We start from the raw sequence: 18,543 nt of genomic DNA, 5'->3' as shown, positions 1-18,543 counted from the left end.
TATATACGATATGAAGCCATGCACAGTACCTAGCTTTAACTTTACATGCGTGGAGCTGACTGTATCTGCAAATCAAGCTAGCTAGGCAGCTAGCTGGGTGCACGTACGTGCTGTGCACCAGCGCTGCCGCAGTGCGCGACCGATCGATCGAGCAGCTTACTAGTACTGGCTAGCGCGTAGTGCTGTTCACGGCCGTCGGGGCTGACGTGTCGCCAGATCACCGTCGCGCCCGCGCGTGCTGGTAGCTGCACGTCCCCGCATGCTTGCAGACTTGCGGTGCAGGCATCGCGCTGTACGTGACTGGACTCGTCGTCCTGTTGCGTACGTAACATGAATGTCTAGGCGGATCGGAGGAGGAGGTGCGGATGCGGCTTCTGCAAGCGCAGTCGCTGCCCGCCGCGTGCGAACGCAAGGCCAACCTACCGCGGATGTATAGCCTGTATAGACAGCCAGTACCAGTAGTGATTTCTCTCTCTGTTTTTTTTTTCCCTAAAGGTATTCAGCACAGTGCATTGCATTGGTTGCCTGGTTGGACGTTATTGAAGGATCCGGCAGCCGTCGATCGGTTGCAGATCTTTGCACCTTGCGTTACAGTATTCGGTACTGGGCGAGTACAAATTGTACGGTCCGCTGTGTCATCAATCCGAGATCAACGACTCGGCGACTCGCGTGCTACGTTGCCGCTACACGTTTCCACATGATTCGAGGGAGGGCAGGCCTGGCGGCTGGGCGTCACTGGACCATGCGTCAACATGGCAGCTGATTAGTTTCCACCCCGTAAACGTAAAAAAGCCATAAACGTAAAATTTTAAAAGAAATCTTACTAATTTAAAGTACTAAATAAAGTCTATTTACAAAACTTTTTGTATGGATGGGCTGTAAATCGCGAGACGAATCTAATGAGCCTACTTAATCCACGATTTGCAACGGTAATGCTACAGTAACCATCAGCTAATTATTGCTTAATTATGGATTAATTAGCATCATTAGATTCGTCTCGCGATTTACAACCCATCTATGCAAAAAGTTTTGTAAATAGAATTTATTTAGTACTTCAAATTGGTAAGATTCCTTTAAAATAAAATTTTACCTTCACGCCTGCCGAACTAAACACAGCCATGGTTAGCGCAGGCACGGCAGCATACGCCAGCAGACGAGGGCACGACCACCCTACTCGCACCAGCTGGCTAGCTATATGCCTATATTGGCCTTGCTGCGAAATTGCTCAGATATTGTTTTGTTCTATTACAGCTCGGATATTATTGCCTTATTTTTTAGCAAACAGCTCGGATATTATTGCTAAGCTGGAAGACTGAAGAACTTTCCGGTTGTTTTTTTTCTTTCCTGAACTTAAATATGGGCTGCCATATTTATCGAGCTAGAATTGAGTGGCCGCATTTATGGGCCTCAAAGAAGTTACCGGGCTGGGCTCACGTCGTAGGAAGAAACCGGCCGGCGTCTCGAGGTTGAACGTGGCTGCGAAAACGGAGCTCGGGCGGGGTGGGCCGTGGCCCGCGAGCCGATTGATTTAGTGCTATCGGTCGGCGGCTATAGGACCCCTAAATTAACGGCTTTTTACCAGCACGGTGAAATCGGCACCACCACAAACCGGTTGTTTCAGTTACACGACCACCTCCCCGACTCTCTCCCTCGGTCGGCCCCCAAAATGGCCAATCCCCTCTCGCTCTTCCTCTTCCTCTTCCTCAACGTCGCCGCCGCCCCCCGCGGAGGCGCCGACGGGCCGGACCCCTGCGCGGGCCGCCGGATCCACATCCGCCGCGTGCCCCCTCGCTTCAACGCCGACCTCCTCCGCCACTGCGGCGCCGACGCCTTCCCGCTCGCCGACGCGTCCGCGGCGGCCACCTCGGCCCCGCCCTGCGAGTCGCTCGCCAACCACGGCCTCGGCCCGCGCACGCACCCGCGCAGCCGCTCCTGGTACCGCACCGACGCGCGGCTGCTGGAGCCCTTCTTCCACCGCCGCGTCCTGGAGCGGGGCTGCCTCGCCGACGACCCGGCCCGCGCCGACGCCGTGTTCGTGCCCTACTACGCGGCGCTCGACGCGCTGCCGTACGTTCTCGACCCGGTGCTCCTCGACGCCTCGGCCCGGCACGGCGCGGAGCTCGCCGAGTTCCTCGCGCGGGACCAGCCTCGGATCCTGGCGCGCCGCCGGGGGCACGACCATTTCCTGGTGGTGTCGGGATCCGCGTGGGACTACGCGCAGCCGCCGGGCGCGGAGCCGAGGATGTGGGGCACGACGTCGCTGCTGCGGCTGCCGGAGCTGGCCAACTTCACGTTCCTGACGCTGGAGTCCCGCATCTGGCCGTGGCAGGAGCACGCCATCCCGCACCTCACGTCGTTCCACCCGGCGTCGCTCCCGCACCTGCGCGCCTGGTTCGCCCGCGCGCGCCGGTCCCGCCGCAGCACGCTGATGCTCTTCGCGGGCGGCGTGTCGCGCCCATCCCGGCCCAACATCCGGGGCTCCATCCTCGCCGAGTGCGCGAACCGCACCGACGCGTGCGCCGTCGTCGACTGCTCCGGCGGCAAGTGCTCGCACGACCCCGGCCGGTACATGCGCGCCATGCTCAAGGCCAAATTCTGCCTGGAGCCGCCGGGGGACACGCCGACGCGGCGTTCCACGTTCGACGCCATCCTCGCCGGCTGCGTGCCCGTGTTCTTCGAGGACCTCGCGGCGCGGAGCCAGTACGGGTGGCACCTGCCCCCCGCGCGGTACGACGAGTTCTCCGTGCACATACCCAAGGAGACCGTGGTGTTCGGCGGCGTCAGCGTCGCCGAGACGCTCGAGGCCGTGCCGGAGGCCGAGGTGCGGAGGATGCGGAAGCGCGTGCTGGAGATGGCGCCGAGGGTGGTGTACCGGCGGCACGGCAGCACGGACGAGTTGAGGGGGGCAGTGAAGGACGCTGTCGACCTCGCCGTGGATGGTGTCCTGCGGAGGATTCGGAGGCGGACGCGCGCGCAGGAGGAGGTTCGGCTGGAGAGGATTTACGCGATGGAGGACGACAGCGTCGAGACGTAGGATCAGAGAGATTCAGGGTAACCGGGAACATCATCTTCGGTTCCGTCAGGACATTTTGGTGCTGTGCAAGTGCAGCAACTGATTCGTTCATGTTTCAAATTTTTGAGGGTGGAAGAGTGTGTGTGTACATTTGCTGTTGGAGTAAGGAGTGTTCAATGTGAGTACAGTTTTGTTTTGGATAGATGAGTGGCAATTTCAACAGGCAAAATGATGTTCGTAGTGTACCACCGTCCTTGTTTAAACAATGCGTACCTTGATTCTCCCAGTTAGGGGCCATGAAATGGAACCATGCGGCACCAGGAAAAACATATTGCCTCTACAGCATGAGGATAATGAAAATGATTCTACAAGTATTTCCTTCATAGAGATTGCCTTTCGTGCTGAGAACAAGCAGAAATGACAGGAAACGACTTTGCCATAGTGCCTGCGTTCATACTTCATAGGAACAAGCTCGTCTTTTAGTTCCAATTTTGAATGCTCGCAATGAATTCATGATTAAAATAGAAGCAATTTTCACAGAATTACTTCACTTGATATACTTTAAATAAAATCAGTCACGCAAAAGCACCAGTGGTCTAGTGGTAGAATAGTACCCTGCCACGGTACAGACCCGGGTTCGATTCCCGGCTGGTGCATTTTATCTATAGAGATTTTTTTGCTTAACTTAGCTAATGCAAACAGTAATATCACACCACATATGCCCGCTCCACACTTCGACTTTGCTCATCTTACCTGATGCAAACAGTAATATCACCAGTGAAATCTTACTCGCCACATATGCCCGCTCCACACTTTGACTTGCAAAATTGTTTGCTCTGTAATTTCTTATGGCAATGAAGATCAGTCTCATATACATTGAATGATCAATGAAATGCTAATCCCAGATGTATGGCCAATCCACACCAGGTAACTATTTACACAATCATGCTTATTGCAGTGCAGATGAGTCTCAGGCGCATTTATTGAATATGGGATGAGAATAACGAAACATATTCTACAAGTATTTCTTGAAATCTTCATTTGCTTCAGCCACTAGATGGTCGTCATCCCACTCATCGCGATAACTCTCAGGACGAACTGCCTTGTTAATCCCATTAAAAGTGTACATCTGCTTCCTCCATTCTTCGATTGGTGGATGGCTGCATTGCTCAGCAAGCCAATCATCATACTCAAACTGCATACAAAGCAAATATATCAAGGAAATTTCAAATGTATCGACATAGGAATATCAATATGACACAGTACAGAAGCCATGTCACAAAGCTTTTTTTCCCCTACATAGAACTGCTCATCAATGCTTCCTTCAACACCAGATTTTATTATTGACAGACATCTCTAGCATACCTGGTAGTTTGAAAAGTTATGTGTGTATCTCTTAGGCCATCCACGTGCTTCTAGTTTTGAGTAGAAAGCTTTCACATCTTCCATCATTTCTTCTTTAGATGGAAGCACAATCCGACCCGATAGAACTCTAGCCACCCACTTACTTTGGAGTTCAAACAGTGGGAAAGGAATAACCTGGATGGAACAGAGGTCGAAGGTTTTATATCTTAGGATCGCAAGGCAAGTTGCAACTTACAAGTGAATCTGAAGTTCTGAACTGACAAGCAGCAGTTCGCAGCAAAACTGACCTTCCATGGCAATCCAATGAAGGACAGTTGAGGAGCCACTTCCGGTGGGAAAACATGCTTGTATAGTGGATCGACGCGGTTGTCAACCACAGTGATAGTGCCATCATCTCCAAGGAATGGAAAGTCATAAAAGTAGCTAGCAAACATTGAAATAGAGGAAACACATGATCAGCATCAGCTTCAGGCAAAGTAGCACAAGATGGCTTGCTTTTGTAAGATAAGAAATGATATTGCAGGGATACTGCAAGTCTCTATACCCAGTGCAGTGCATGATGACATCGGCTTTGATTGAGCTGCCATCCTGGAACACCACACTACCATCCTTCTCGGCACGGTCAATCTGCAGTTCGAGCATTAGTTTTAACAATACTAACTGTGGCAGCTCCTCAGTAGATAAAAGCTACCACATCTTGCTTGACTCACCAGGAGAAAAGGCCGTTTACCATGGAATGAAGCCACAGATTATTGTAGCCAGGCTGCTTCTCACAGGTGTGAACTGGTGCTGACCTATCGGCAATATGGACCTCTTTTGCGGTGCTTGCAACGTCTCTTGAAATGTCAATTGCGCTTGCCGAAGCCCCGATTATGATCACTACCTGTCATTGCAACAGATAGTCTTCGTTAACCATGGAAATACCTGCCAGGAGCATAGATCACCAAGACAAAAGCACGCACTTGATCAAGGAATGGCTCGGGCACACGGTAATTGTGGCTATGCATCTGCTTCCCTGGCCAAGCGTCTACACCTGCCAAAGTTTGATAGTGTAAGATAAGAATTGATTACTGAAGGCAATAACCATCTGGAATTTGCAACGGCTGTAACAAATTGATGGATGATCCAAACATTAAAATTACTCACTCGACGCCGTGGGGGTTGTAGGTTATGCTTATGCAGTTTATTCCAGAACCTAGTATCTTAGTAGTTCAAGGCTGCAGATTGTGAAGCGCCGAAATTACCTGGAATGACGGCGATGCGCGGCTCCGTGTAGTGCCCGTTGCAAACCACGACGGCGTCGTACACCTCCTCCTCGCCGCTCCCCTTGTCCCCAAGCTTCCTCGACGTGACCGCCCACCTCCCGCGGTCCTCCCTCCGCACCCTGAGCACCTCTGTCTCGAACCGGACGAGCCGGAGCAGATCGAACCGCCGCGCGAACGCCTCCAGGTACCGGAGCACCTCCTCGTGCCCGGGGAACCTGCGGGGGTCGGCGGAGCCGGGCGCCGAGGCGGTGAAGGGGAAATCGAGGAAGCCCATGGTCTCGCGGGGCAGGTTGGTGCGGAGCGAGGCGTAGAGGCTGGAGTGCGTGGCGGCGGCGCCGAGCGGGTCGGAGGGCGTGGCGGGGGGCGCGTAGAGCCAGGTGCCCCCCACGGCGGCGGCGCGCTCGAAGACGACGGGCGCGTGGCCCTCGCGGCGGAGCTCGCGGGCGGCGGCTAGCCCCGCCGCGCCCGCGCCGATGACGGCGAGGCGGAGGGAAGCCGACGGCATGGGAGTCGGGTGGCGGACGTGGGCTGGGCAGACTGACAGAGGCGTGTGGAGGTGGGAGAGTTCGAAACTTCGAACGGTTTGGATTCTCTTGTTTTTTTCGGAGTGCTGCGTTCGGTTACGCCATGGTCAATTGGTGGTGGTGGTGGGCTGGTGGGTGGTGGCCGCCGGTGCTCTCATCTCCTTCGTCATCACGCGTGCGGGTTCTCTCTCTCTCTCTCGTCGTCCTCTCATCGGCGTTCGCCGCCGGCGGCCGCCGCAGTACCCAAGCAATCAGGCCCACACTTATTGACTGAAGCCAGCAGCTTCCAGGGCCCCTTTTCGTGCTCTACTTTTACAAATTGGGCCGTGAGGTTTCGTGGCCTAGCAGAAAAACGAGTTTTTTAAAAAAAAGGGATTAAAAGAAATTAAAATTCGTAAAAGGGGTGCCAGTTGGGAAAATTTTGAAAAATAAGTGTCTCCCGCCCGCTGAACGGGCGGAAAGGAGCCTCCCGCCCACCCATCGGGTGGCAGGTTCGAAAAAAATTTGCAGGTGCCTCTTCGCGAATAAGAAACGAGGTCACTGAAGCAGGCCTCCCGCCCGGCCAGTGGGCGGGAGGCCACCCGCCCGGCCAGCGGGCGGGAGGTCCCCCCTCAGGCTATTTCAAACTCAGACTTCTATACTTCGTAGAATTTATGTTTCACAAGCTATTTAAAATTCAGATTTTTTCAAATATAAAATTTATTCGCCATACTCTTATGTATGCATATAAAATTTTAATTCAATTTTACGAAGAAGATTACGGTATCTAAAACTCGTACGAAGATAGTTAAACGATAACGTTTTGCAACGTAGAATCCAAATATTCTGTCTTCAGTCAATGCGGCAAATATTACAAATACACATCCAGGTGTGATACAATCTCAACACGGCAAATATTACACATGAGCAAACAATGTTCAAATAAAATTGCAACTAAATGATGTCTGATGACGTACCAGCACTCGATCGGCGACGTCTCCCACTCCTTGATGCAACCGGAGGTCTTCCATCTGTAGCATGACCTGTAGAGCCAGCTTCAGCAGAACTGGGGCCAGCATCATTGTTTGGACAACGTTTATACGTGTGTCCAATCTGATTACATGCACTGCAGCGCTGTATCCTCGGACGGAGCTCTGACTCATCCATATCATTACGAATACGCCGTGTCTGACGGCGCCCTCTCTGAACCCGTGATGATTTTGGGTCTGGAATATATATAACAGGATTCGCAGTCTCAGTGAACGATCTAACCAAACGGAACCCAAAGATCTCATACTGCCACGTGCTGGCAATTGTCTCCTTTCTGAAGTAATGGGAAATATATATATCGACAGGATGTCGAATATTCGCACAAGCAGCAATTACATGAGAACAAGATAAGTGCAGCAACTTGGGTCTCATGCATGAGCAACAACAATTTCCATCAAACTTGAGAATGCACTCCTTTACAGCAATTTGACGTCTCATGCCATGTCGCGCCCTGTCTTTAGGAGATACCTCAAACTTGAGCTCCTGTGTTCCACATTGCCGTACGTGGTGTAACCGGTCGCTTTCTGCCTTCTTAGTCATATATTGTGTTACCATGAATCCAAAATTTCTGTCAGGATCTCGCATGAATACCTGATTTTTAGTGAACCGGTTCCTAAAGTAATCGGTACACCTCCGGACTATGAATTCCACAATTGCAACCAGTGGAAGCCCACGACCACCTCGCAGCACCCAATTGTAAACCTCGGCGAAGTTGGTGGTCATTATGCCGTACCTTGCACCATCGGTATCATAAAGTAACGCCCACTTCTCCTTGAGTTCATTCTCAATCCATTCAGAAAAATTTTTCACCACTGAGCCAGACCTTCTGCGAGGACGTGCAGTATCTGTTGGCAAAGGGCACAAAGCCTCTGCTTCATCATGTGCAGTTATGTTTTTTGATGCGTCCTCGGCTCTTTTCTTCCCGGTCAGTTCATCAAGTTTCTGCCACTGCTTGTTAAATTTTTACTGATTCGTTTCCTTGTATAGCCTCTTGAACATATCCATAAGGTGCTTGTTCTTGAATTGCCTGAAAAAGTTTGCACCGATATGTCTCATGCACCACCTACTGCGAACATCACGCCACTTGGGCGGCTCTTCGGTCTCCACACACCCCTGCTGCAAATCTAGTATTGCCCTCAGTATGCCGGCGTGACGATCATGAATAAGGTAGACATCTTCCCTATCCCGAACGACTGCAAGCTTAACCCGTTCCAGGAACCAGTACCAACTGTCCGTGTTCTCACTCTCAACAAAAGCAAAAGCAACAGGCAGCAATTGATTGTTTCCATCTACTCCAATAGCTGTCAGCATTTGCAATCTATACTTTCCTGTGAGAAAGGTCCCGTCGATGCACAGAAGAGGGCGGCAGTGATGGAATGCGTTAATGCATGGACTCAAGCTGAAAAAGACCCGCTGCAATATGTAGGGCGGACCTTCTCCTCTGTCTAGAGTTTTCAGGTCATAATAGCTTCAGGATTTATCTGACATAGAACGGCTAGCAATTGAGAAACATTATCATATGCAGCCTCGAACGTACCAAACCTCATCTCCAACACCTTTTGTTTTGCACTCCACGCCTTGCTGTACGAGATGGTATACTTGTACTTTTCCTGAATGTACCTGATAATAGACTTTGGTTCATATGACAAGTTGTCTACTATCGTCCCGTATATCTCATTTGCGATGTATTGCGATGTGAGGTTGCGATGGGTCTTCTGCACCACAGGCAAATGACAAGTGTGCTGAGTGACAATGAAGCATTCCCAATAATCTTTCCATTTACCCTTATAGGCATGCACCCGCCATGGACAACCCTCCTTCACACATACCACATCGTACTTACGAGCTTTGCACTCGACTGTTTTAAACTCTCGCATAAGAGATAGAGACCAGCACTTAAACAGCTTCCTTCACCTCTTCAATTGAGTGGTACCTCGCACCCTGAATAATTTCATTCTCCCTGCAATCCGAAGGCCAGCTAGATCCGTCATCTACGACAAGATGACTGAAGTCGCTGCTTACCCAATCTTGAGGCACATTATCGTCATCATCAGACGAATCGTCATTCATTGCTTCGTCCAATTCACATTCTTCGTCTTGTAGCTGTTCAACAATGAAGGGTATGTTCTCCCCCTCATCAGCCACGCATTGAGGTGCCGCGGTCCCACCTGTCTCAATGTTTGCCCCCTCAACTTCTTCATCAATATTTTCATCCCCCGGAGCAGCTTCAATGTTTATCAAAGGGTTCTGGTGCACACTGACAAGGCCACGCCATTGCCAATGACTTGCATTTTGCAGATAATTTAACCAGTCCTCGTTGCTTGCAAGTGGAATCAGCTCCCAGATCAAAGCGTGAGTGGTACGATTAATGACGCATTGAACACTCACAGTGTGTGTCTCCTGATTAATCCTTAATCCCCTCTTTAACCAGTTGCATAGGGATTCAAATGTCCTCTCGTGCGGTCCGGTAATTCCTCTGACCACACAGTTGAATTCACTTAAATCTACCCCATGTGGCCCATAAATCACATTTCCTTCTCCGTAATATATACTGAAAATACCCTTCTCAGAAGACATATCTGAAAATACCGCACAGTTGAATTAACTAGTTATACTACATATTAATACACAACGACGACCCTAAGTTTCAGCGATTCTCAGATTATATTTTACAAATTCTAAACTATTCAGAATATCAATTATACTAGAAACAAATGAAAATACTAAAAAATATTCAAAACATAACTATTTTAAGAAATATTTCCTAGATTATAGTTATTTTCAAGTAATTATACAGCTAGAATGAGAATATACCTCCAAATCGACGTGTGAACAGAGCTTCGCCGCTTTCTCTTCTCTCTTCCTCTCCTTTCTTTCTTTTTTTCTGATTTTTGCTGAATAAAATGAAATTTTTGGGGTTGGTTCGGGCTTATATAGCCGGCAGGGGGGGGACATCCTGCCCGACCAAAGGGCGGAATGCCCGTCAGGACAACATCCCGCCCTTTGGTTGGGCGGGATGCCCCCGCCTGCCCCGGCAGGGACCTCTTCGCAAATAAAAAATTCGCGAAGAGGCCCTCGGGGAACGTCCCGCCCACTGGATGGGCGGGAGGTCCCCGGCCCCACGCCTCCCGCCCAATCAGCGGGCGGGAGGTACCCATTTTTCAAAAATTTCCCCACCGGCACCCCTTTTCCTAATTTTATTTTTTATCCTTTTTTAAAAAAAAACTCGCAGAAAAACACTCTTGTGCCAGTACAAAGCCCAGAACAAGTAAACGACATCTTTGACTTAAAAAAAGCTAAACACCATTTATCTCTATCTCCATCTCCACTATTTGTAAAGCAAACAATGATTTCTTATCTTTTAATTGGAATCCTAATCGAAATCCGAATGAATCAATCGGAATCCTAATAGGAATCCGGATAAATTAGTCGGAATCTAAGGATGTGTTTGGTTCAGCTGTGAGCTGTGAAAAAACTGTTGTCAAATGTCTGTTGTGAAAAAATTGCTGTGAGATGCCTGCTGTGAAAAAGCTGAAAGTCGTTTGGTTCAAACTATTGTGAGTTGTCGACTGTAAAAAAGTTATATATTATCTTTATGCAAATTGACAGTGTACAATATTTCTTTGTGATGACCAAATTCCTTTTCCTTTAAATCTTTATTTATATATATATGAAAATATTTGGAGTTAACTTTTTTTATTCTTTTTTATTTTTATTTTCCTATATATGAAAATCTTTATTTTCTTATATATAAAAAAGAATTGAAAGGGTATATATGTGACCAATAGTAGGTGTGTAGTTTTCACAAATTCGGAAAAGCTGCAAAAGCAAGGTACAACCTGCTTTCAAATTTGTACTACAGAAAAGCAGTTTTTTCAAAATAGCTGCAGAAAAGCTGAAGCCCTTTGTTTCAGCTTCTGCTTTCTGAAAGCAAAAGTAGGTTCAGAAAGCTGAACCAAATGCAGCCTAAATCGAAACTTGGACAATCAATGCTTCATGCGGTCACGGCACGACCCGTACACAGAGTGAAGGAATACAAAAATTGAAAATTTGTACACCATTTGTTTTTTTTTCAATTTGCAAAGAAATCGTGCACTAGTACGCTAACCTTTGCAAAGAAACGTTCGTCGACCTGATTCTACGTAGTACTACTACATGACGGTAGTGTGTCCACATGCAAAGCGATCATGGTGCCGCCTGGCACAACGCTTGCATCCAATGGACCAATATTCTAATCATCCGCACGGATTTGAGCGGATGGCCTTGCTCTTGCTCGCCACGTCTGAAATGAAACATCAGCATCTAATTCGACTCCAAAGGGTAGGTAATTCCTACGGCGGTTCACCGTACAGAGAACACAGGTAGTGTGACACCGACAGATGCGGTGCTGGCAGGGCTCGAATCCTAGGTCCGACAAAAAAAAAATCTTCTGCTTGTGGCTATTTTCGAAGTACATGTGATGCATTCACATCTTGGGACTTGGGTAGATGGGCTTCAGGGCCTTTTTTTTGTCCTCGACGAAATTGCTTGGTTATCATTTTGGTAAGATCAATCTCGATCGTACTTTATCAACTGGGATAACTGTGCCCGATGAGTGTTATTGTGATGACACTCCTTTCTTATTCCATGAAATTCGCTTCTTTTTTTTCTCGTAAATAACTCTGCCATATTAGCAAATTTGCTGATGTGATATAACAAATTTAATGCTCATGATACTTCTGTAACACTCTTATTAAGATTGGCCTAAGATTTGAACTCATCCGGTCCTTAGAGAGGATTACAGCTGGACAGTGGAGGTGAGCATGCAGCAAGGTGGGGGCGGAAATGGCTAGCGGAGGACAGTTCACGGCTCTCAGGCTGGGTACGGAGGAGAACGAAGGATCAAGCTAGGGCTGCGGTGAGCGAAGGCGACAGATCTTGCAGCGAGAGCGTCAGTGGATACGGAGGTAGGTGGGTCATGCACTCATGGTTGACCCGGTGGGCAGCGAGCACACTAATATACTAGAGAAGAAATAGATCGAGAAAATCGTTGCTTTTTACCGGAGCTTTACTAAGAGAGACTATCAATGGCTCAACGCTGTCCGCCGACAAAAAGATGGAAAACGATATATTTACAAGGAGACGACTGAGGAATGGTGGCTAATTATGTGTGCCGTCGCGTTTCCATGTAACCCTGACCTTACACGTGCCGCAAGCTCAATTTAGGGCGGTCATTAATAGCCCGCGTATTTGGTTCGAAAAGACAGGATGATCCACGGACTACGCTGACAGCGAGTCCCTTCCCAGTGTGTCTACGCGTGGATTCCTCTGTCGCATCCGCAGACCGGTGCTGCCGCCGCCGCCGTGCAGTAGAGCACCAGAGGACGGGGCCTATGCGGCCGCTGCAGCGTGCGGAAAGCACAGCAAGGGTGCCATGCGCGCGGCGCAGGAGGGCGCCGCGTAGCTGGCCCCGCCTGGCCCCACGTGGGACGGGCTCCCAGCGCGCGGCGCGAGGCCAACCCGCGGCGCCGGAGGAAGGGAGGAGCGGAGCACACGCACTGACGAGTGATGGCTGCTGCGCTGTCCCGTTGGATCGCGCGGGCCCCACCCCGACTCCCCGACCCGAGGCTGTTTTATCTTTTTGCAACGTGCTATTTTCCTCAACGTTTTTGCTAGACGTGCTTGGCTTGGAATACGGGTGCACGGTATCCAGGCGACAGATTCCCACTCCCGTACCAAAACAATTTTTTTTCAAGAAAAAGAAAAGAAAAGAAGAAAAACCAACTTCTCCTACTGCTGCTACTTGTAGTGGTACCATTAGCAATAACCGGTGCTTTCAAATCATCCGCCGCCCATGACCGGATGGTTCGTTGCCGTCACGTGCATCTGTATTTGCCGTATCCTCAACCTTTTCGGTCGCTGGCAGGTGGGGGCGGCTAGGCGAAGCGTGATTGGCTGATTGCTCTCCACAACTCTAGATATGCGTTCCTGTTACCTAAAGGGAGCCTCAAGAGACGGGACCCTAGTTCACCTAGTGAGGGCACGTAGCTCCACTTAAATATCAGTATTTAGGATCCGTTTGGATCATCCGCGACTAAAGTTTAATCCGGACTAAATTTTAGGTGGGAAACTATTTAAAACACGTAATGAATGAAGCTAAACTTTAGTCCGACTTAGGTGGATTCTACGAACTAAAAACTTTAGTCAGGATGAACTAAACTTTAGTCCAAAATATAGTCCACCTATTTGGATCATCTAAAGTTTAGTCATGGATCCAAATAGAAGTCAAGTTCTTCTGCTGCTACTTAGTAACTGAGACCCAAGAGCTTTGTAGAATAGTTAAGATTCAGACTAAGCAAAACGCATGTTCCTACTAGTTAAAATGCTAATGTCATTTTCGTTTGATGTGCATCCACAACAAGAAAACCTGAGTCAACATATTTCCCTGTTGCTTTAATCCGTCCCCTTTTCCCATACGCCTTTCTGTAGCTGTCAGTGCTACAACACTTGACCTACCTTTCATCAGAGACGGAAAGAACGCACCACCAAGATAACAGCACATGTGGCGTGGATTCTGGTCTGGTCCTGGAGAGAAGATTAATTGTGGGGTCCACGGCACATTTCGGAATGAAGGGTTCGGCTGAGCTGTGTTAGTAGTAGATGGGGGCCAATTAAACTACGGTGACCTGCTAAGCAAGTTGAGAGATTACTAAATAAATATAAAACGGATCATCTAGGCGTCGACAACAGCGAAGAACTGAGAAGATTAGGATATGCTAATACTGCCAGGGAAAATGTGAAAGTTTGTAGCACTAGCATGGATTGTGGACTATTCAAGCTGCCTGTCTGAGTAGACTAGGTAGGCCAGGATAGACAACTTGGAATTCAGGCTTTGTTTCCTTGCTCGGAGCGTGGAAAGTCCCCCGATTTCTATGCACAGTAAATCACCTCATGCGTGTGGCACCGCGTATCTTTTTTTTCTTCCAGAGAATAGAAAACAAAGGAAGCTGGACCTAGAAACGCATGGATCGTTTAATTTGCGGAGCAAGCGGGGGCTGAGGAGAGAAAACACGAGGGGCTTTTTGGGCAAGCATCCTGCCCCCATACACTTGTTCAGTCAGATTGGTCCCCATCCCCCATGACAGCCTTTTCCTGTCGTGCGCCACTTGATTATTTCTGCGCCCTTTTCTTTTGTACGTACCATGTATTTGTTGCTGTGGCCAGCGGATCAAACCATCACCCCGTCACTGTCAGCGTCGGGGGCGTAATTCCAAAGAAACAAAGCAAATAATATCTCGGTGAATTCTCTTTTCTTTTCGGAACACTGCAAGATGCTCTTGGATGCAAGCAGATTAGACCCGGATTTATCCGTGGGTAGTAACGCAACTGGCTCCATGGCAGCTGATTTATTTATGGAATGGATTATATGTCAGTTAAGATATTTTTGTTTTTGTTCGCACATGCACATTAATACAATCCCTAACCAACCGACCGCTCCTTTGTCCTCCAAACTTGTGATTCTCGGCCACACAGTGGCGGAGTTGCCACATCTCCATCCCCAACCCCACCTCTCTCCTTCCATGCATCTGCAGCGGTCACAGGTAAGGAGGGAGAGCCCTGGAAAGATTAGATTAACGGGAGGTATCAATCCCTATCGCCATCGCCATCTCCCATTGCCCATGCACCAGTAAACCAAGCACTAGAAGGTGAAAGGGGGAGAAACAGGAGAGAGAAAGAATAGGAAGACATGAGCAGCGGCTGACACACCCGGGCAGCCGCCAGCACCGGCACCGGCATCAGCCGCGACCGAGATTGAAAAGAATTGAGGAGATCCGGGGCCGAGTCCGAGGAGGAAGGGGGCGCACCAAAAAAAATATCGCCGCAGGCTGTTGACGGCTGGGAAAATCGTTTCCTTTTTCCTGGTTATTATTCGCTGTAAGTCTCCCTTTCTTGTATGGTCTCCTTCTTGGTCGCAGTCGTGTACGAGTAGATACGTTATTAACAGATTGGTTGGTTCGATCTGAACTGAATTGGCTCAGGCCTCGATCGAGCTTCTTGCCGGGAAGGATGGCTGCTTTAGTGGATTTGGATCTCAACTGCCGTCCGCCGTCGCCGGAGCCCGCCGTGGCACAGGAGACCCGGCGGCCAATGCTTCGTCAAGAACAGCCCTTCCCTGACCAGGTTGAATCCCCTTCGTTGCTCTACTTTTGGTAATTATTAAGCAAGGTTGTTATTCCTCACGAGGGAACAAAAAAAAGAGAGATAAATTTGGTTAGTTGTACAGTTAAAGTTGGTTTCCCAATTATGTTTAAGCTATATAAGGTTTAATCGTATTCGGGTAATTGCACGGTGAGGTTAGTTTGCATTGCGATGAACGTGGTGTGATGTGATATCTTTCTACAGATGAAGGGCCTCCATAAGTTTTATGGACACTTCTGGAAGCAACCCAACAGTGCACAAAGTAGCCTGCATCCCACTCATGAGAATATGCTGGTGAGGGGAATACTTAGATTTTGCTCCCCCATTAGTCCAAATTTATCTTGCTAAACAAAGGATTTTGGTGCCCCAGATGAATTTGGGTTCGAGGGCCAATCAAAAACAAGAAGCTTTCGCCAATTCCAATAAGCGCAAATCGTCGTCCGATATTGTGGAACAGAATTCAGATGTTAGGACTTCGATTCGAAGAAAGTCTGATCCTTATCACGTTGTGATTGACTTGGAGAAGCCAACGACTTCTGGTGATGCAGGGGAGATTGTTGGTTGCTCTGGTTTCAGCAACCTTGCCAACCAAAATGGCAGGTCTCAGGATGGTTCATGCTGTATTTCACCAGAGAATAGCTCACTTGCAGAGTCTACTCAGTTATGCAGAGATTGGAATTCATCACGTGCAAACCGTGGTGAGTCTCCAACTTCAACCTTGCATATTGCGCTAACATGTTTTAGAACTGCTTGGATGCAAACATGTTACTGTTATCTTGTATGACCTATTTTATGGCAATATCTATTAATTTCATGCATATGGATGTATCAGTTGAACCACTGATGGAAATAATGTGGCGTTCAGTTATTGCATGCTTGACAAAGAGGATGCTATTGCCGTGTTGCTTCTTCATTGTCAACATACAGTTGCATAAATAGCTAAAAGTTGATATATCTTTGCTAACTACCGGCAAAAATTGAGTGTTGAATAGAAAGGAACCAATGTCATCTGACTAGTTAGATGATTTTTTTTTTGAAAGAGAACATGCAGGAGTTCTGCCGTTCATGTATTAATAGTTAGATGATTGGATAGTTTACAATTTTTTACGAAAAAGAAAAACAGCTATTTTACAAGAATGTGCTCTTTATCAATTCTATCCATTTTTGTATTCAAACAGTTGCGGCATCGTTTTAGGGAAGTTGTGTTGCAAGCCAGCTCTTCTGGCTATTTCAATGAAAAGTTTCTGAAATTTAGTCTAGGACAGGTCAAGAACTGGAATGACATATTTGTTGCTCTAATATACTTCTGGATCTATATATGTACAAAGTACTAACTACATTTTATAAGCTTGTATGTTTATAGTTAAAGTGAGAGTTCCAATTAAGTTTCTGCAAATCAGAATATTCTCATTGTAGTGTCATTAATTATTTGGACCTTTAGTTGATATTGTACATGTCATGAATTCATCATGAGCACAAGTTCATAAACACAATGAGATTATTGGAACATTTTTCTTGTTTTATTCTCCTTACTGTATTCTCTTATGCTATGCTTTGTTCATTGCAAGTCTAAAAAAGGAGCTGCTCATAGAGCTGTGCGACTATTCTAACCTTGTGCATTTTCAGGTTCAGTTGGATCTAGTGACACTCCAGATTGCCAGTCCCCTATCAAACCAAGTAGTACTGAATCAAGGCATTCACTGATTGACCTGAATGTTCCCCAAGAAGAAAGCCTTCTTGTGTCTTCTTTGTTTCATTCTTCCTCGACATATCCTGGAAATTTTTCAAAAAGTCCTAGAGAAGTTTCCGAAGCAGAATGTGGCTCTGGTATTGGATCAATTAGAGGATCTTCCATCAGTGTGATCACATCCAACCCAGTTGCAGATAGTTCAAGGGATATGGTAGCCGAATCCCCAATCCAACGGGAGGCCCTTTTTGACCTAAACGTGTCACTTGAAAATATTGACATGCCATTAGAAATAATCAGCAATTACAGAGATAAGGTTGTAAATAATGATGTAAGTAAAGGAACAGCACCCGATCATTCTTTCTCCATGAAAAATAGCCTGCAAGCAGAAACTTCCAGCAAATATCTGGTTCATGGAAATGATCATATGTTGGCAAGAAAGGATGACAATAATGTGCATCTCCCAACCTCAACAAACAATGGTATCAGTAAGGTTCAGTCGCCAGAATCTGGAACCATTAACAGGGAACTTTTGGTCACTGAATCTCTAGTTGATAATAATGTTACAAGAGTATCTATATCCCACAACCAAGCATCAAATCTTCAGGAAGTTAGCATCCTTCAAGCTAAGGCCCATGATGATGACACTACAGCTTCTATTGCAGCTAGAACGCTTCTTTCCATTTTTCAGCATAATTCTGCACGCGTTGCAGATTGCCCTGGAGGCAACAGTACGACATCAGCTCAGAATGGAAACAATGAGCCTCAGCCTTCATTGGACTCTTTTGAGAAAACTGTGTTGAGTTTAGAGGAGATCAAAGATGATGGCCAATCCATCAAGGCGACACCACCCGATAGGGGAGGACCACCATGTGGGATCAAACTCAAGAGAGGAAGAGGGATGAGAAATTTTCAGAGGGAGATAATGCCTGGGCTTGTTTCTCTAGCGAGGCAAGAAATATGCGAGGACTTGGAAGCTATAGGTTATGAGCCAAAGAAGACTCGGTCTCGGAAAACCCGCAAGGGTCAAGGTTCATGTTCAACTCGATCAAGGCCACTCAAGCGTGGCTCCGCTGCCAGGAACTGACCAAGAGCATCTGCATTCCAGGACAGGTTCTTACAAGCCAGGCAATTCAGCACATGAGAGCTGATCCTAGCCATGTCAATACCCATGTGTACTGGGACCCTGTTTATTACTGGGCCATTTAGCTGTTAGCCTGGGATGTTCTTTACTTCCCTTTGTTTCCTTACTCCTAATTCCTAACCTTTGAAGTGATCAGGATGTTTATTGGAGCTTCTTTTTGGGCAATATATTTGCGTTTAGCAATGAAGGCGTGGTGATTTAGTGATACTGTCACAATGGCCAGTCTCTAAATTCTAGCCCCTAGGTCAGAGTCGATGAAGGCAAAATGGTTGTATCCTGATGATAGCCCAGCATTTTATCTCGAGTGACAGTGAAAAACAGTGCTTTCCTGAGTCAAA

General features: G+C 47.8%; 3 protein-coding genes and 1 non-coding gene across 4 annotated transcripts; 3 read left to right on the top strand and 1 right to left on the bottom strand.

Moving 5' to 3' along the window:
* Window positions 1-1,608: 1,608 nt before the first annotated feature.
* Window positions 1,609-3,184, top strand: LOC112876024 (probable xyloglucan galactosyltransferase GT19). The gene has a single exon (XM_025940052.1). The coding sequence runs from the start codon at window positions 1,667-1,669 to the stop codon at window positions 3,032-3,034; it is 1,368 nt and encodes a 455-aa protein (XP_025795837.1). The 5' UTR covers window positions 1,609-1,666; the 3' UTR covers window positions 3,035-3,184.
* A 414-nt stretch (window positions 3,185-3,598) lies between these two features.
* Window positions 3,599-3,669, top strand: TRNAG-GCC. The gene has a single exon. It is a non-coding gene; the product is annotated as a tRNA-Gly (tRNA).
* Window positions 3,670-3,832: 163 nt separating this feature from the next.
* On the bottom strand, window positions 3,833-6,364 carry LOC112877722 (flavin-containing monooxygenase FMO GS-OX-like 2). The gene is made up of 7 exons (XM_025942077.1): window positions 5,623-6,364; window positions 5,341-5,411; window positions 5,109-5,261; window positions 4,923-5,005; window positions 4,666-4,801; window positions 4,379-4,552; window positions 3,833-4,208 (listed from the first exon to the last, which is right to left on the bottom strand). The coding sequence occupies exons 1-7, from the start codon at window positions 6,146-6,148 to the stop codon at window positions 4,029-4,031; spliced, it is 1,323 nt and encodes a 440-aa protein (XP_025797862.1). The 5' UTR covers window positions 6,149-6,364; the 3' UTR covers window positions 3,833-4,028.
* Window positions 6,365-14,712: 8,348 nt separating this feature from the next.
* LOC112876314 lies at window positions 14,713-18,543 on the top strand. The gene is made up of 5 exons (XM_025940396.1): window positions 14,713-15,110; window positions 15,215-15,356; window positions 15,579-15,668; window positions 15,745-16,072; window positions 17,001-18,543. Exons 2-5 carry the CDS (start codon window positions 15,243-15,245, stop codon window positions 18,146-18,148), a joined length of 1,680 nt encoding a protein of 559 aa, XP_025796181.1. The 5' UTR covers window positions 14,713-15,110; window positions 15,215-15,242; the 3' UTR covers window positions 18,149-18,543.

The sequence above is a fragment of the Panicum hallii genome, chromosome 9 (genome assembly GCF_002211085.1).
Source record: "Panicum hallii strain FIL2 chromosome 9, PHallii_v3.1, whole genome shotgun sequence".
NCBI lineage: Eukaryota > Viridiplantae > Streptophyta > Magnoliopsida > Poales > Poaceae > Panicum > Panicum hallii.
This window is presented reverse-complemented; position numbering and strand designations above follow the sequence as displayed.

What these genes read in the sequence shown, in the direction of transcription:
- LOC112877722 (XM_025942077.1), bottom strand. Translation starts at nt 6,148, where the DNA reads ATGCCGTCGGCTTCCCTCCGCCTCGCCGTCATCGGCGCGGGCGCGGCG. An exon ending in GCGCATCGCCGTCATTCCAG is followed by an intron (nt 5,412 to 5,622) that starts GTAATTTCGGCG and finishes AAACTTTGGCAG; the next exon opens with GTGTAGACGCTTGGCCAGGG. An exon ending in ATAACTTTTCAAACTACCAG is followed by an intron (nt 4,209 to 4,378) that starts GTATGCTAGAGA and finishes CTTTGTATGCAG; the next exon opens with TTTGAGTATGATGATTGGCT.
- LOC112876024 (XM_025940052.1), top strand. Translation starts at nt 1,667, where the DNA reads ATGGCCAATCCCCTCTCGCTCTTCCTCTTCCTCTTCCTCAACGTCGCC.
- LOC112876314 (XM_025940396.1), top strand. Translation starts at nt 15,243, where the DNA reads ATGGCTGCTTTAGTGGATTTGGATCTCAACTGCCGTCCGCCGTCGCCG. An exon ending in CCACTCATGAGAATATGCTG is followed by an intron (nt 15,669 to 15,744) that starts GTGAGGGGAATA and finishes TTGGTGCCCCAG; the next exon opens with ATGAATTTGGGTTCGAGGGC. An exon ending in TTCATCACGTGCAAACCGTG is followed by an intron (nt 16,073 to 17,000) that starts GTGAGTCTCCAA and finishes GTGCATTTTCAG; the next exon opens with GTTCAGTTGGATCTAGTGAC.